The 18,061-nt window shown below is 40.7% G+C and overlaps 2 protein-coding genes across 3 annotated transcripts; one reads left to right on the top strand and one right to left on the bottom strand.

Annotated features, from left to right (window-relative positions):
- Positions 1-925: 925 nt before the first annotated feature.
- On the bottom strand, positions 926-9,318 carry efhb (EF-hand domain family, member B; the record flags this gene model as incomplete). The annotated part of the gene is made up of 12 exons (XM_084052263.1): positions 926-1,072; positions 1,466-1,647; positions 2,482-2,709; positions 3,207-3,411; positions 3,653-3,807; positions 4,203-4,270; positions 5,205-5,334; positions 6,508-6,618; positions 7,051-7,228; positions 7,477-7,620; positions 8,226-8,285; positions 9,268-9,318. 12 exons carry the CDS (start codon positions 9,316-9,318, stop codon positions 926-928), a joined length of 1,659 nt encoding a protein of 552 aa, XP_083908389.1.
- A 59-nt stretch (positions 9,319-9,377) lies between these two features.
- rab5ab (RAB5A, member RAS oncogene family, b) lies at positions 9,378-17,716 on the top strand. 2 transcript variants are annotated; one of them, XM_084053096.1, is made up of 6 exons: positions 9,378-9,527; positions 10,914-11,140; positions 13,030-13,181; positions 14,729-14,851; positions 15,145-15,238; positions 15,713-17,716. In XM_084053096.1, the coding sequence occupies exons 2-6, from the start codon at positions 10,975-10,977 to the stop codon at positions 15,826-15,828; spliced, it is 651 nt and encodes a 216-aa protein (XP_083909222.1). In that variant the 5' UTR covers positions 9,378-9,527; positions 10,914-10,974; the 3' UTR covers positions 15,829-17,716. The 2 variants fall into 2 exon arrangements, with proteins under 2 accessions (XP_083909222.1, XP_083909221.1); XM_084053095.1 differs by having other exon boundaries at positions 9,379-9,571.
- Positions 17,717-18,061: the final 345 nt, after the last annotated feature.

The following is an 18,061-nucleotide window of genomic DNA, read 5'->3' as shown; positions in this document are numbered from 1 at the left end:
ACATGTAGCACGTTATTAATGTTGACAACATATCTGACAAAAAGATAGAATTCCGTCATTAGCGGCCGCTAATTCATGCACAATGAAATGTGTTAAGGGATTATTCAAATTTTCTTGCATAGTAATCAGCGGTCTGTTAGAAGTTTGCGTGGGGGTGTTATGGTTCCGGTGGAGCATCTTGAGGAGTCATAATGAGATTATAGGAGTGCAGTTAGCTTAGCACATGTCAATATGCTCATGGTTATGGTAAGAGAACATTAGACAATTCATCACGCCTGTGCATCAGTACGTTTAATGGCAATTAATGGCAAACAAACAAAACTAATGATTTTTTATTAATGTGTTATTTGACTGTTTTGTGATGTTCTAACATGGATCAGCAAGGATACATGCCATTCTGATCCATTAATCTGGTACAGATTTAAACATTTACAGATATAGTACCTCGATACATGTCTATGTATACATAACTGTGTGTGTGTGTGTGCGCTCGCTCGCATGCCTGCATGTGTGCATACATGTGTCATCTTGCAGAAGCCATAAATTAAATGTGTAACAATTTAAGACGGATTAATAGAATTATACAGGAAATATGTATGGAAATCTAATCAAAGACTGTGACAGAACAAATGACTTTAAATGATAAGGTGCTGAGAACAAAGCTCTTAATATTTATTTAAGCAAAGAAAAAGAAAAGAAAAGCAGGCAGTTTTTGTTAAGTCCAAAGAAATCAATTAATATTTTTACTAAATAAATTAAATACTGATCCATGTATATCAAACCCAAATCATCACAGAACAAATTGAATATTCAACATTATTGACTAGAGCACAGAAATGAAACGCTAATTTACACATTATTTCAAGAGAAATGGCAGTTTTTGATTAACAATTACACTGTGTATTATGCAAAACCCATCTGTGAATTACATTGCTTTTATTTCTTTAAGGATGTTACGGAATGTTTCCACACACACCTCGCCTGTTGGGTGCTTCATATATGCCAGCTTCCATGCCTCCTCAAACATCTCCTCAGAAATGTTCACGCCTACATTCCGGAAGATCTCTGCAATCTGTGCAGGGGAGGGCAGAAGAAGGCATAAGCATCCCAAAAATAATAATTTGTCTAAACCTAGTCAAGTCATGACTGTGGGAGAATTAAGCTCTGTTTACATTGCAACTGAATTGAATTCAGTTAAGCTTTATTTGTCTCCAGATTCGGAAGGCTGTGTCACATAGGATCACAACCAGGCGAGAGAGAGAAAACAAAACAGGGAAAAAAGTGAGAGAAGGCCTACTAGTGCATGAAACACCACACTTGGTGCACTGTTATTTTTGCAACTAGGTAAAAATTAGGTTTTAGGCTATGTCATTTCTAACAGTCTGTCTTCACTTAAAACACAATTAAACACAATTCATAATAGTTCATAACTGCAGTGGGTGGAATTATGGATCTTCTGATTTACCTCATATTTTGTGCGGGGGCTGAAGAAGTGTTTTTCTTGGATGCCCTGTATGGAGTGCAATGTGGGATGCAGGAGCTCTGCAGCTGTGGCCTGGTCACCGTAATTACTATTGTCACAGATGCGTTTCAGTCGCGGAGCTGGCAAGTCAGTACGCACTGTGGGAACGCCATAGGTATGGTAGTCTACAATGGGGAGAGAGCTCAGATTAATGTCATCAGATTCACCGGTGACATAAAATCTAATGAATGTGCGTCAGTGAAAATAAAAATAAATGCTTGTCAGAGGAGACCATGAACTTGCACTCAGTTGAAAAATAGTTCATGTTTAGTAAAATGCTATCAACAGCTCTTAGATTATCAAAGCTACACATTAATTCTCTAGAAAGCCATAATGTGGCATTGATAGGTATACGTAGATCAGTGACTTAAAGCTGCAATCTATGTCTGTGTCTGAAATCACTACCTACTCACTATAGTGCACTATAGTTATTATGCCACTTTGTAGTGGTGCTTGAATGTATAGTGATCGTACCCTATAGTGGATTGACTTTATTCCACAAAGCGCCGTAATACGGGACTTGGATGAAGTCGCTTTGCATGTTGCTGACCTGGTCTGGGTTTAGAGTGGATACGGAAATGGTGTGTGCATGTATGTGTGTATTATTATATGGAAAACGGCTGTAGACCGCATCCCACTGGTTAATTCGGGGGGGAAAAATAGGATTTCCACAGGTACTGCGGAAAGCCTGGTGACACAAAGATTTTGATTGTACGACATAATTAGTGACAAAATTTGTAGTGTCTGAAATTAGCATTTATTTTGCAGATGAGTTCATTAGTCCTCTCTACATTTGACTCCCTATATACAGTAGGGAGTAGGGATTAGTGAATGAGTGACTGAATCTGGACACAGCCTAAATGTTTTCTTTAGTGAATAAAATGTTATTTTGTTAATACAACATATGTATTTGTATGGATGTTTGAATTGCACAGCGCAAGCCTCCCACTCTCACTTACCTGTCATTGATGGGCCACCAACGACAGCACGGATCAGGGAGGAGGAGGTGACAAAGCGGTCTGGCACAGTCTTGGGTCGACTGAGGGTCCTGGGGGTCTTCAGCGACCTTCCTACCTCCACAAGCTCTAGCTCCTCGGGTTTAAGCAAGGCCTCAGACTCTGTGGGCTCCACTGAGTCTGAGAGGTGGTTCCTCCTCATGTTGGCCGGGGCTGTGCTGGTATTGCGCTCTGGAAAAACATGAATAATAAGAGTAATCATGAATTTTGTGTAGCACTTTTCTCAAGTGCTGGAAATAAAAGGATCAAAACAAGAACACATTTGGCTTCTAACTCCATCAATGCCCACACTGCATCAAGTCAGACTCACAAACATCGACAAACTCACAATAGACAATTTAGAAAGTTACAGCAGTGCAGCAACAGAAAACAAATCCAGATATACCCTCTCTATCTGGGCTAATCCTCTGTTAATGTCTTGTTATTTGTAATTGTTATTAATGCTAGTGATGTTAGTCCACTCTATGCCTGCAGATCCTGCTAACTTGCTGAGAGCCCAAAAATGACAATCTAGTGTAATTTATTTTGCTGAAATATTAGTTTATCTGTAACATCAGACATCTCAAGCTTAGGATCAACAGTTTGTATGTGTAAGAAATGGATGATGGTTCCCTTTCACTTCCTACCCCCATTGACCATCACTCACTCAAACAGGCACACTCACATACTTGTCATGATGCGTTGTTCTGTGACACTGATGGGCATCTTATCCTTCCAGTTGAGGAAGTTAGAAAACTCCAGGAAATTGATGTGGCCATCCTTGTCCTGATCGCAGTAGTCCATCAGATCATCCAACACTTGTTCACTCAGGTCCAACTGGAGCTGACGACACACGTCTCTGAGGTCCTCTTTGTCAATAACACCTTTCCCGTTCTATTAAATGCACATGTGTACACATACACAACATCTTGTGAGTTTGAAGATCTGCTCTTATTGGCGAGCGACAGTCTTACGATGGAGTATAAATTAGGCTATAGTCAGACATTCTATAGTGTCTCCATCCACAAGTTTGTTATTATCACATATATTAGTGACAGAAGTGACTGTATAGCATACAGTATAGAGCACCAATGTGCCGAACTATCACTCTGCCTGTAGTGAATACATTTTGTACCATGTCATAATGCCTGAAGGCCTGCAGCAGGGAAGGAAAGTTCTGGAAGTTGACCTTCTTGAGGTGTTGTCTTACTGCGCTGACCAGACCACGCTGTCTGTCCTGGCCTTTCTGATACTGACCTGGGTCAGCAGAGTAGATCAAGTCTCCAGCACCTGTGGAGGAAGCAGAGGACAGGTTATATATATATAAAAAAAGAAAGACTCAAACTTTAAAGCTCTGTTTAATATGTAATTTATATTTTAGTTACATGACCATGTTGCTCAACAAAGACACATATCTGTACTGCTTTAAACAACCTTTAGTGTGTGTGTGTGTGTGTGTGTGTGTGTGTGTGTGTGTGTGTGTGTGTGTGTGTGTGTGTGTGTGTGTGTGTGTGTGTGTGTGTGTGTGTGTGTGTGTGTGTGTGTGTGTGTGTGTGTGTGTGTGTGTGTGTGTGTTTTCAGTCCACAATATTCATTTATTGATGCCCTTCCCTAAATGGAAATGTACAGTACTAGAATGTGGCTGCTTCTCGGTTTGATGAAGCAACAAAGACTTTGGGATGTACCAAATTCATCTGAAGGCAGAAGAATTCCAAACGTGTGATCTGTTGGCACATTCAGTGTGTCTTCTGCTCTGTAAAGAGTAAACAGAGTTAGTGATATGATGGCTTTCATTATGATCAAATAATATGTAGTCAAAAGCCACAGTGTTTCAACCACTAATTCAGGTCACAGATTTTTCCAGTTTGTGGCTGCATCTGAGGATAACCAAAAATAAACATGGCACATGCTCATTCATGATAATTGATCATTCAAAAAATAATATGGGACTGAAATGAAATGATAGCACATTGTGCAAAATAACAGAGTTGAGAACTAAGGTCACATTACTTGAATTTGAGTTTGACTCAAGTCTCAAGTGTGACTCATCCGAGCACTCAAAAACTGGTGGAGGCGACGTAAAAAAAAAGAACTTTATTGTAAACAAGAAACTTTAAAAACGCCAACATGCACCAGATTGGTCTTCATCAGGTTGGGCGAAGACTTACAACTGCATTGTGAAAATTCTAGTTTACATTATGTAGATATAAGATTTGACTTGAGACTCAACAAAAATGACTTGGATTTGACTTGGTATTTGACTTGACCCCTGAACAGTGTTTGTATCAAGTTTGGTAACAGTGTGCCTGTGGCCCCCAGTGGCCTCTAACTTGGCCCCTGGAGTGACTATTGTCATGACAGACCCCTGAACAGTGTTTGTGCCAAGTTTGGTGCGGATTGGAGCAACAGTGCGACTGTGGCCACACCTATTCTGGCTATTCTGATGGCAGACCCCTGAACAGTGTTTGTGCCAAGTTTGGTGCAGACAGGAGCAACGGTGTGCCTCGCAAGTCTGCATGTTACGTTTGTGATGTCCACCATCCACTGTCCACCGTCGACCCACCCTCTAGGCAATTTTATACAGGATAGGATGGCTGGTCAAATACTTTTGAGCCAAGATCATTTCAGTCTGGGGACAGAGAGTTTTGAGTTTAAATCCCCATTCATAAAATGAGCACGGTACTTACTTTGGTGTGTCGTACAGCCACCGGAGTGTTTTGGCGGTCCTGCAGCCATCGTTGTAATGGGGGGTGGGGACTCCAAACCTGCTATCTCTACCATAGTGACTCCAGCAGTACTTCCTGTCAATTCTCTCACCTAGAGCACAGCAAAGCCATGACATTTCACGAAACTCTGGTCATTTCTGCAAACAAACTCATAGATAACTAGAAAAAGTGCTCCTCGGAGCACAGGTCTCCGCCAGGTCAGGTAGGTTATTGTGGGCCAGCAATGTCCAATTTGTGTGATGTTTTGACAAAATTTGTTGGATTAATATATATATTTTTTGTCTAAAAAAATCGGTCTACTGTTGGCGCTATGATAGGGCAATGTGAAAAGGGTGGCTCAACGTAGTGCGAATGTGTTTTCAAAGTTTCACCGCAATCGGACGCTGCGTTCATGATTTGTGGCATTTTGTTAAAAACGGGCCACTCCTGCAAAGTTTAGATGTCACGTATATATTTATCTTTATTTACTTCAGACACACACACACACACACACACACACACACACACACACACACACACACACACACACACACACACACACACACACACACACACACACGTCACACGATAATGTTACAGGAGACCCAACAAGAAGTAGGCATAATGCCATACATAAACTGAGCCAGCTGTGAGCTACACCCATTTGATTGGCTGGAGCTGAGGCTTCTGACAGAAACTCCTCAGGGCTAACATGAGTGATTACCATGGAATGCCATGGAGGATGGTTTTGGTGACCCCATGGCCTCTAGCATCACCCTTAAACCAGTATTTCCAAGTGAAAACTCCTGACTGGATTGCCAAGTAATGTCCTTAGCCTTGTTGATAAATGCTAGGAAAAGTTGCCTTGTTGTGCATAATTCTAGCCTGGAAACCATACGAATATACCAGTGCAAAAAAAAAGAAGTCCTCGGCAGATTAGTCTGGCACTGCTTGGTTGTGATTGGATTTAGCTGCCCCCGATGTTGTGGGGCACCAATCAGGGCCCAGTATGCAATGTGGGGCAGTTTTATCACCGGAGGCATTTTTTAATCTGCCCCTTGGAAATGCAGGTTCCACACAGATTTCAGACTATTGTCTACGCAGTGATGCATTATTCCACCATTCATGACATAAGGTACATTTTGTCTGTCTATAATTTTTTCTGCGCGCACGCAAGCACATGCACACACGCACGCAAGCACACGCAAGCACACGCATGCACGCACGCAAGCGCACACGCTGTGTATCACAATGCAGTAAAGAATCAAATGTTCACTCGACTTACCAACAAAGTATGCATTGTGGCTACGAATATAAGCTTGGTGTCCCTCCTGTACCTCCTGGTCCAACTGGTCTGTTGTCTTAGGAGGATTGACAGCACCACCTGCACCTACACCTGCACACCAAGGAACAAATGCAGTTCCAGAATGTGAATTTTAAGCTACTTCTACTCTTCCTAAATTAACTTTAATAGCACATTATTATCATTATTACAACTAATTCTGGATGTTCTGTAATGAAAGACACTGGTTCACAATGCACTTGTATTGAGACATTAGATCTTGATTTGTTCATGCAGTATAACAATTTGTGAAATTATCCTCTTTTTTTATGAGCCATGTCTAAGAATCCTGTTGGATGTTGCATTAAGGGCTTGATATACATTGTTGGCACGGTGTCGTGCACTGAAATTAACAGATCTACAAGCTCACAATGCGTCGCAGCACGACACGTTGTGAGCTTACTGTAGGTTTGGTTTTATAAGAAACGTTGTGACTCCTCAGAGATAAATTGCATGACTAGTGACATTCTTTGGTCTCATGCTTACCTTTGACTGTTTTCACACCAAATGTGGTTTTGTCAGTGTACCAGTTTGGAAGGCCAAGGCTCTGATCATGTGACCTGCCCAGGGGGGCTTTCCGACTGGATGCATACACAGCTTCACTGAGCTGACGCAACTTCTGTTGGTACAAGGTCTTTTGTGGTGGATTAAGCAGGCTTCCACCCTATTTAATCACAGAAACAATATGTTGATTATCAGTACTATAAAACCTGATACTTCATCATACAATATAGTATAAATTGAACATAGCCTCTTCTTATCCATGTGAGGTGAAAAGGCAGAGCAATATAATTTCTGAGTTCAGTTGTCTATTTAATGTTCTGTAGTGCTTTTGAAACACATCTAATTGCAGTAAATGTCAGTGTTTCTCATAAACCATGCAGCAGAGGGCCAGTCCGGCTGTATACTCACAGAGAGTGAAGTTCTGGTGTTGATACCATGAACTATAGTCCTGGCAATATCAGGATCATTTGCTTTCCCATAGAAAACTCTAATAGCTCCCGGTTCTGGTCGAGTGGTGTTGAGGATTTTCTTAACCACTGGTGGAGTGGAAGGCTGGAAGGTGAAAATATAAACATATCGCAGCTGTATAAAATGTTTTGCCCCAGCTGTCTTACATCTGGGGCGATAATACCAGAAAGTAATTTAAGTATAATTTTAAGTTTAATTAATCATTTGTCATTTCATGCACGCACGCGCACGCACGCACACACATAATTCCTTTTAACAGGTCGTTCATGAAAGTCCTTGCGGTCTTGTTTCCAATGAGAACCTGTGAGCAATTAGGGGTTAAGAGTCTTGCTCAGGGACAAATTTCATTTCATCGACACATATGCTGACCTGGCCGGGAATCGAACCTGGGGCAACCAGGACCTCTGGCTCCCTAGGCGGGCTCACTAACCACTCAGCTATGGCCGCCCCACACACACACACACACAGAGATGGGGGGGGCTCAGGAGGTAGAGCGGCCATTTCAGAACCTTCCGGTTTGATCCACAGTTCCTTCCGACTTATAGTGTTGAAGTCGAAGTGTACTTGAACAAGACGTACTAGTTGAACCCCTAATGCTCCTCTAGTGCCGTTCAACAGTTCCCACTGATGTTGAACAAAAAGGCACAAATTCATCATCACATATTCTCACAAGCACAACATGGACTTACCCTGGGGATCTCTTGTAAGCAGTCCTTAGCTCTGTTCCCTACTGGTATCAGTTTCCCTGCCTGGTGGGGAGATGAGTGAAACAATTTTTCCACAAACAAAATAGTACAAATTGTAGCTGCACAGAGGTTGGGTTCATCTTACCCTAGGTATGTTTGGAAATCTATCCCTGTATTTCCAGGTGCATGTTGTATTTCCGTCTATCAAAGTCATCTTGACCGCATACCAGCCAGAAATAGAATCCACCAAGCTAGCTTTTATCAGCTATACCCTTCTTTATCTGCCAAGAATCTTTGATAAATGACTCAGCTTACATTACCTGTTGCAGGTTCTTGCAGTGGGATGTTTATCAGTAGCCATAGCAACCAGAAGCCAGGAATGAGTTGTATGTTTTGGGGGGTGTTCCCTGGATAAAATTACCTAAAGAAATTAAACTAGATCAAATTAACATTTCATAACATATAAGCAACAATGGATCATTTGTATGACCTGCTGGTCATAAATTGTCTTTGTTTTCAAGAAACCTTATAGAGGCATAAATGAATTGTGGATCAATCAATCCATGATCCACAATTCATTTATGCCTCTAATTTATTTGAAGCCATACTTTATTATTTTATCCTACTGTATAGACTGTGTAGACACTTTTAAGTTCAGTAAAGGCACGTTAATTGGGGGAAAACACTAATCTGTGATTGGTCTACTCTATTCGCACCTCTACGTAGCCATGTCAGTTCCAGTCTTCCGAGCTGTCATCTGGACAAAATACCAAGGATAGTTCAGTGACGTCACAACGCAGGATTCCCCCCCCCCCCTCCCAGTTGACAAAGAAGTCATTTTTCCAAAAGGTTACGACTAACTATGGAAGACCAAAGTGATTTAAAAAAAAAAGCCTTTCTAAAGGGATTTTATCACTTTGGCCTTCCATTCCATAACTAACCTCGCGTCACCAGGCCAATTACTTTTTACACCTTTTTTCTCCCCAATTTAGTCGTTATGCCAATTAATTCCACACATTTCTGCGTGGTCACTGCTGTATCCTACTGACTCTATAGTGAGTTTAGTTTCCCCACATATTTTCCTCTTCTCCTTCATTTCCGTTAGATGACGCTTAGTTGTGACGTCACTGACACATCCTGGTGTCTTCCTAGAAGCCTGTGATCATCCTTCGTAGAATGCAAAAGGGGAAGTTGGAAGAAGTGGGAGAGAGGCGTCGCAATACCTTATGAAATCTACCGCCGGCGAGCCAGATAGTCGTCAAACTGTGAATAAACAAACACTGAAGTGCCACTGATATTCTATTGGTAAATCATTCAAGTTCACTCGTTTGTTTTCCTCTTTTGAACTGGTGAGTAGCTAACATTAGCCAGCTAGCTAATGGCTATCAGGAGGGCTCCTCCCGATGCTAAACAACGTTAGCTAGGCCGAATCTGTGTGTTTTTTTTTTTTTGTGTAGCTTCTGGCTAGCAACAGTACAACGGTCACACCTGTCAGCGCTGTGTGACATGGCTCGTTTGCGGCCAATGTTTTGCTTCAGTAATGTAGTCTCATAAATCTTAAGTGTTGTGTATTTGTGCTGGCAAACGTCAGCGACGCACACTAGCTGCCCCTGCTTAGCATTGAGCAATTAGTTGGCTAACCAGGTAGCCGATGTTGTTTAGCTAGCGTTATGAGTTAGCAGTACACACCCAAAGCTGCATCATTTGTGTTGTAATAACAAACAGACTATCTGAAGGGAGCGGCCACGCTTATTTATGTGATGTTAAATACCACCCCGACTAGGAGTACGTAATTTGGAAGGTTTTGGTGACTCAAAGAGACTTTTTTTTGCCATTCTTTAGAGGCCATATCCACCTTCCTTTACAGTGTTAGTATTGCTACTTTGCTAATTTGAGCCAGTCAACAACATAACAGTGGTTATTTGTGGTCAACTCTGTGTGACGTAACGTGATTTAAATCAACTGCATAGGCAAAAACAGACAGATCTGTCTGTGTTGATGTGGCAGACATCTATATTACGTGTGGGAACAGTTTGTAACATGTACCCCCTTTCCAGACTATGTATTTAGTCTACACCCTTAGTTAGTTTAAGCTTAACTTTGTTATAGTTAACAGTTAGTATAGTAATAGTTAACTAGCCACACTTGTTATAAACGTACAGTCATTATTGCATTATTGTAAATGCTGTGTTACAAATTATTGTAAATGCTGTATTACAAAGCCTGTATTACTGTGGTATTGACACTAGGCAAACATTGTTGTTATAAGACTCAGTTTTGTTTGTAACATCACAGTTTAAAGTGTAAAGCTGTGAGTGAAATTATGTTTTCCGTGCACGCTCCCATCATTTAGTAGAAGAGAGAAGGTAGTGTGTGAGAGCAAAGGGAAAGAGATAGAAAACAGGTTAAACGGAACTAAGTACATTGTATTTAGAACATTAGCATCATATGCAGGTGTGTGTAGCAGGTTGTCTCCTCAATCTGATAACCGTCTTGTAACAACTCATTGTGTATGGCTCATTTTCTGTTCACTCGTTCTTAATCAATGTGTTTTTCTTTTGCAACATATGCCTTTTTATTTGTATCTTTATCTTTTTAAATGCCATCAATACAGACTGCTTTAAATGGCTATAGCTAGTTAATTTACAGTATTTTGCTGTATTCATTACTGCCATCCACTTGTCTTGTCAGTTACTTAGAGTGACTCCTCACAGTACATCTGCATCCAGAGGACGAGACCAGAGTGCATGACATGGCAAGTAGAGGAGGAGCAACGCGACCCAATGGGCCAAATGCAGGCAACAAGATCTGCCAGTTCAAACTTGTGCTCTTAGGAGAGTCTGCTGTTGGAAAGTCCAGTCTTGTACTTCGCTTTGTCAAGGGCCAGTTTCACGAATTCCAAGAGAGCACAATCGGAGGTATGTACTGCAGTAGCAGAGGTAGCTTCTGTCTGTGGCCCCTCTGTTAATGAGCCTGTTAAAAGGTTAATGTTATCTTGTTTTATTTTATGGGGGTGAACATTTGAGTCAAGTAGAAAAGATTTAGCTTGAAATTCAAGGGGCAAGAGCAAACAGAGAAGGAAGATGTGGGAGTGGAAGTGTTTTTTTGCCACTACCATGCAGCTAGTGTAAGCTACTCTGTCAGTTGGCCTCTGTCCACAATGCTGGATCTCTCTGCTTCAAGCAGAGAGATCTGGTCACAGATTATGTGCTTTTTAAAGAAATGAGTATTCAGGTTGCGATAGCAAATTATGAGCCTGAATTTAGGTAATATTAAGGTGATTGTGGCAATGGGGTGGGGTTTGTTGTCTGCTGCAGCTAGGGGGATGGATATAGCAGTTAAAAGCTGTTATTGATAGGCTTCTGTAATTTGTAAAACCATGCCACAAGGACGGAGAGACTGATTTGATCGTTTGACTCTTGTAAAGACTAAGCAAGCAAGCTGAACCAAGCTTAAGACCGATCAGCTTCTGCTGTATGAACTCCTAACACAAATCCCTTTACATTGGGTGCAAGTATCTGTTGTTTAATGTCAAATCAATTTCACAACTTCACATTGACCAATCAATCAGACATAGCTGATGACACCGAGCAGCATGAGAAGCGTTTGCACAAATATTTTTCATGGCACAAAACACCAGAAGTGTAATGCAATTACAACAGAAGTGTTCGCTCAAAGCGCCACTTGCAAGTAAGTGTATCTGCAATAGACGTAACTTATGTAACATGTGTGAGCCTGTGTGAGCAGCGATCAGGTTTTTGCAAAAAAAACGTCACCAAAATAAAAGTCATATCATCATTGGTTCAGCAGATTGTCGATCTGATATAATCTTCCATTGGCAGAACCATACACAACTGTAAAGCCCAGTTCTGAAAAAAAGCTTCACAATGAGAAAAGAATATTTTAAAAAGTTTGCAGAGAATAATTGCAGTGGTGACCTATCAGAGTGTCTGACATTGGCTGATGTCACCATCCCTATTATGGAATGTCCCCCCGTCGCATGCATATACATGTATAAGGGAGTTACTTGTGGACTTAAACACAATGAATGGACCTAAATTATGAAATTAAGTGAGAACACCAACATCTGAATATTACGTTTTTTAAAGGCTGTTTCAGACGGGGGACTAATGACGTGGGCGTTCTCGCGGGGATCGCGCTGCGATCATTGTTGTTTTGTCCTCCTGCGCATAGCGTAGAAAAAAAGCTGACCACAATCCAGCGGGCGTGTGCATGAAACGAGCACAAGCGCAAGAATTTCACGGGACCGCGCCCGCTTGCCTCTCCGCCCTTCAACTTCTCCGCACGTCCCAAATAAACGCCCGCCTCTCATTGAAAATTAATTACCTTTTGTGCCCATATATTGAGCTAACTGATTTGTTTGCGGCTGATGCCATGACGACACATTGAGGTTCGACAACACACTCCCATATTTGGGTGTAGCAGCTGCATTGGGAACTCTTTATATGGTTATGGCTGGGTCAAAGCCGGCCGGTCCTCCCAGTAGCAAATTTGAATATAGGATGGCCACAATCTACTGCTTCGGTGACATTTTGCGCATCCTCATTTCAGTTATGGAATGTCAAATAAGTTACATAATGTTACTCCATCCCTCATTGTGTCTATAAGTGCCGTTTGGTATCTTGCTGTCAATTTAACTAATTTGCTTCATATCGTTCATAATGAACCTTCTGATTTCAGGCTCTCCTGAATCTAAAACTTTCACTAACTCTAAGTCAGTTTTTGTACACCAATATTTGGTTATACGTCTGTCTGTAATTGGTTTCATTACTTTGTTCTCCTCCAGCTGCCTTTCTGACTCAAACAGTATGTTTGGATGACACAACAGTGAAGTTTGAGATCTGGGACACAGCTGGTCAGGAACGCTACCACAGTCTGGCTCCCATGTACTACAGAGGTGCCCAGGCAGCCATTGTGGTCTACGACATCACAAACGAGGTGAATCTGCAGCTGTTTTTCTTTCTCCATCATTTTATCAGTGGTGCTTTCACTGAACATATTATGCTTCCTTCATATTCCATCGTATGAATGTGTCCTGTGCTAAAAAATAGCAGCTCTACAAGCTCACAATGTGTTGTGATGCAACAAGTTGTGAGTTTGTTGATCAAGTATAAATCAGGGTTAACTGGAACAAATGATTTGCCAAGGATGAGCAGATACAAAATTAAATGTCAACATCACTCTCCGCTGTGAACAGTCCTCAGCCACAAAACAATCAAAATGTCTTGTTTGTTTGTAGACCCAGGCTTTGGTTCAGTCAACCAGATTACGATTATGGGGATATGATTGTGTCTGGTCCATTTTGTGTGTATATAAAGGGAACAAAGAATTCTGAACATCATCTTTTCTTACTTTTGAGATTGATAATAATGTCCACATCCAATCTGTTTTAGGCCAGGCGTACTCGAAGGACAATTGAACAAATCCAAACATAACTACCTACTGCATTCATATTCCAGCTAGCAAAACATCATGTGAACTCGGGAAATTATGGTCTCTGTTGGTCCAAATATTATATTATCATGCTCGGAACTTGATCCCAATGTGCAGATATATTTTCCATTTGCCCTATTTATCTCAGAATTCTGTAATGTTTTAGTAACTCTCCATTAGCATTTTAAAGGTTAATGACACCCATTTTGCATAATTGTACAATGAGTTATTAACAAATATGCTTTGTCAACCTTTTAACAGTGGCTGCCCTACAATTAAGCCATCAGTTAATGGTCACAAAACTGCGAATAATAATAATCGAAAAGTGTTATCTGAAACAAAGTTGTTCAGCATCAGTCTATTTAACTTTGTAACCTAGCAACATAAAAAGAAAAGTACACACCTACTCACACGTGTGCAAGTACCGTAATCATTTCTATGGACATCACAAAGTCAACACAAAAATAAGTGCTACAAAGTAACTACGATACCAGGTTAACATCAAACCTAGCAACTATCTAAACAACATGCTATTTAAGATCTAAATCTATTTTAGCTATCTGCAAAGAACTGAGGAGTGCTATGGGGTAGAGGTAGAGTCTGAAGAGGTGAGTTTTCAGACTGCGGTGGAAAATGGGGAGCGAGTCTGGTCAACTAACCAGTATGAAGATTTTAAAAAAGCTTTATAAAATTATGCAAAATGAATGAACTAATCAGCAATCAGGTTGACTCACAAAGCAGTGATATTAATATTAGTGTCTTTGAAGATCTTACTCCTCATGCTGACATCATTTTTTCTTGTGAAGCTACATATTAAATTAGTGTTGTCACTTGACATACAGAAGGTGTCTTCCATCCTAATATAATTTCCTTTTAAAAGTGGCATATTTCATCAGCATCATCTTCTCAGTAGTATCACAATATCTTAGACCTAGTCTAGCTAAAGCCAGGCCTGGATGTTACATAACAGATCCTCATCAATCCTCCACATGGGCCTTGTTGTTATATTACTCAATCATTTCTTCCTCTTCTCTCCCTTTTCTGTTTGCCAGGAGTCATTTGTGCGAGCAAAGAACTGGGTTAAAGAGCTTCAGAGACAAGCCAGTCCAAATATTGTAATAGCACTGGCTGGGAACAAGGCCGACCTTGCAAACAAAAGAGCATTGGACTTTCAGGTTTGTGCCCTTGAATGCTTATGAATCAATCATGAGACGTGATTGTGAACGCAAAGAAGTAAGAAAACTGTAATCTCTAATGAATGGAGCTGTGTTCACTAAATCCTAAAACCCCAGGCAAAAAAACATTATACTTTCAATTATAATCTTCATATTGACCCTTTCTCTGTCAATATGAAGATTATAATTGAAAGGCTGGCAGCAACCATGCACATTTAAAATATCTTGGCATTTCTGAATTAAGATATTTACATGGATTTGGCGGTCTCATGGTGTTTGTTTGACTTTAACAGGATGCACAGTCATACGCAGATGATAACAGCTTGCTTTTTATGGAAACGTCAGCAAAGACATCTATGAACGTCAATGAGATATTCATGGCTATTGGTAAGTGTTCTTGCGTCATTGGTGAAAAAGGGATTGATGTTTGAAATTGTTTTGACATGTTCCTCAAAATAACAGGAATTATTGGCAGCAATCGCCTGAAGGTTAGAAAAGTAGGCTTGTTATCGGAGCAGCAAGTCTCCCAAAAAGCTTTGAAAACCTTGTGGGGAGACAGGTGAATGAGTAATCCACCCACACCAATACAACTGAAAGTACATGCCACTTTGAAAAATATAGAAAAGCAATTGGAGACACTTGCTACAGCTGCAAATCACAAATCTTTGTGTTGAAAATGTTACTTGTTTTTTATTAGTTTTCTTGCAACACCAGAAAGAATATTCTCTCTGCCTACCTTTCACAAACAAGGAAATGACAGTTCAGTGATTTGACAGATAGCGTATTATGCGGCATATGTCTGCAGTACATCTCTTGTAGCGGTCTTAAATTTGTTTTTGTATTATTCACACGCTTATTCAGCAAAGAAGCTACCCAAGAATGAGCCTCAAGCTGCGGGCGCCAACAGCGGGCGGAATAGGGGCGTGGACCTGACGGAGACAGCCCAGCCCGCCAGCCGCTCCTGCTGCAGTAACTAACCCCAACCTTCCAACCTTCACAACCCCCTCCTCCACCTCTCCCCTGCCAACTGAATAACACCTGGATATGGGGCTCCTCCTGATCCTTGACATCAGACCTGACCTTCCACCTCACTCCCCTGGAATAGCTAAAGACTCTGTATAGCTGCGTTTCTAATACTTTTGTTGATGTTTTTTTTTTTTTTTTTACTTTTGTTTTTAAACAAAAAAAAGAAAGAAGTTATATCAGTATATTGGATGCATGTATCACTACAAGGCCTAAAAACTCACATTTTTATCTTTATTCATTTGGAAGACTAACCCCTTATGAAAGAGATGAGCGAGCAAGTGACAGGCAAGTGTGCGATTGTGGAAGTTGTCTGTGTGTTTGAGTGCGTTTGTGTGTGTGTGCGTGTGTCTGTCTGTAAGTGTGGGTGGGTGTGTGTTTTCAAGGGTGATTTGCTGATGAGAAGGCCTAGCTTCACTTATCAGTTCACAGTGTCATGTGGACTGGTTGTAAATCCTGTTGCCTCTGATACATTTTGTTTGTGGGATGAGTTTTCCATCCAACCAAAAGAAACCAAATTATTCCCATTGTGAGATGCTCTTATTGTTGGCAAAACTAGAATTCCACCTTCCTTGCATTAGATGCATGGAGGGCCTCCTCAGCCAGGGTTCCTATGCCGTTTGTAGAAGTATGGAAATGGAAATGATCATTTCTACTCCTGAAATGTAGAGAAAGGGCACAGAAATTCTGTACAAGTATGAAAAAAATCATTTGTTTGAGGGATTATGGCCCAGTCATATTGCCAAGACATTGTCACATTGTCAGCATACGCCATGTTGACCATTGAGCAAAATCTTCAAGTTAAGTCAAGAAATCTAGGTCTGGAAAATTATGGCGGTTTAAAAATGGAAAACTGTATAGGAGCCCTGTTCAGCTACAGAGCAGTTTGGCAGGAACACCAAGCGCCATTATGCCACAGGCACAACGGGAAGCTGGTTTAACAAGTTTTCATTTGTTATTGGACTACTGCTTCATGACTGCATCATCAAGGCTATGATTGGCTTCATGCGGCACAGAAGTCCCATGTTAGTTTACAGCACTGTTAAACTGGGTAATGAATTGATTTATGATGATCAAAAGAAAACACAAGACTGTTGGAACATTAAAACATCCTGCTTTGTGAATTGTCTTGCAAAGACTTAAATATATGGGTAGTCCTATGTTAATTATTTTCTTAGCTAACCCACACTGTTACTGTCAAGGTCAGAAATCAGCTTGCGGCAGATTCTGTTTTCTTTCAGCGATTTGTTTTGAGTGGAATTCCAACAATACACTGAGAAAATCTGACTATTATCCATTGTCACAAGTCTGAAAAATATACTCTAATGTTGTTATAGGGTGCAATGTTGCAATGTTGTCTTCTTCCTCTTCTACTACAGCTTGCAGAGCATAAGCTCACCAGGAAAAGTATCTAGAGATTCCGAACAATTGTACAGTTCGATATAGGTCTCCTTTTTTTTTCTTTTTTCTATTCATTCTGGAACTTGTCACAAACTGGTCAAATGTTAATCAGTGGTGGTCTTTTTAGATATATGTAGTATTATTAACAGAATCTTCCCTGGTGTCTTGTTACTTTTCTCAAAGATGGTCCATTCGTGTTCGAGAGGACCTTTTATTGCATTGCACAATTGTTGATTCATGTTTTAATTAATGACTGCCCTTGAATTTTATATGATGGACTGTGTTGAACTTGCTAACCTTCAGCTATGAGCAGGTAGCAGAATTAACTTAACTGGCAGTCTCTTACAGTTCAATGAATTTTAATGATGTAAAACAGCATTACTAGTGATGGGCTGATCAGTTTGAGTGTCTGGATACAAGTTAATAAATCCAATAAATTAGGTCTGTTGTATGTCTTTTCTTGCTCTAATCAATGCATGAAATGATGCAGAAAAATACAAACGCTAGATGACAGGTTTCCATTTGGATAAGAAAAAACCCTCATTGTCAGGTCCCTGTGTATAGTACTTTCAGTGAAACCCTCGAGCTACGTAATTATGACCGAAATGTTTTCCTTGGACTCTGAAAGTACCGCTGTGTCCACACGCTCTTTCTTAAGTCAGCTGCAGTGTTGTCACGGTCCATGTGGAGATTTCTGTGAGGAATGTTGTTCTAAATTCCACTGTCTTGCTTCAGCAGTTGTTGATTCCCAGTTGATCGTTTCACTTAATTTCCACACTTTTCCCC

This window comes from Gymnoscopelus microlampas (genome assembly GCF_963454915.1).
Source record: "Gymnoscopelus microlampas genome assembly, chromosome: 3".
NCBI lineage: Eukaryota > Metazoa > Chordata > Actinopteri > Myctophiformes > Myctophidae > Gymnoscopelus > Gymnoscopelus microlampas.
The sequence above is the reverse complement of the archived record's forward strand: the minus strand, read 5'-3'. Positions and strand labels throughout refer to the sequence as shown.

Bases quoted from the DNA above. Each gene is read 5' to 3' on its own strand.
- rab5ab (XM_084053096.1), top strand. From the start codon at position 10,975: ATGGCAAGTAGAGGAGGAGCAACGCGACCCAATGGGCCAAATGCAGGC. The intron at 14,852-15,144 runs GTTTGTGCCCTT...TGACTTTAACAG, and splicing joins AAAGAGCATTGGACTTTCAG to GATGCACAGTCATACGCAGA. The intron at 15,239-15,712 runs GTAAGTGTTCTT...ACGCTTATTCAG, and splicing joins TGAGATATTCATGGCTATTG to CAAAGAAGCTACCCAAGAAT.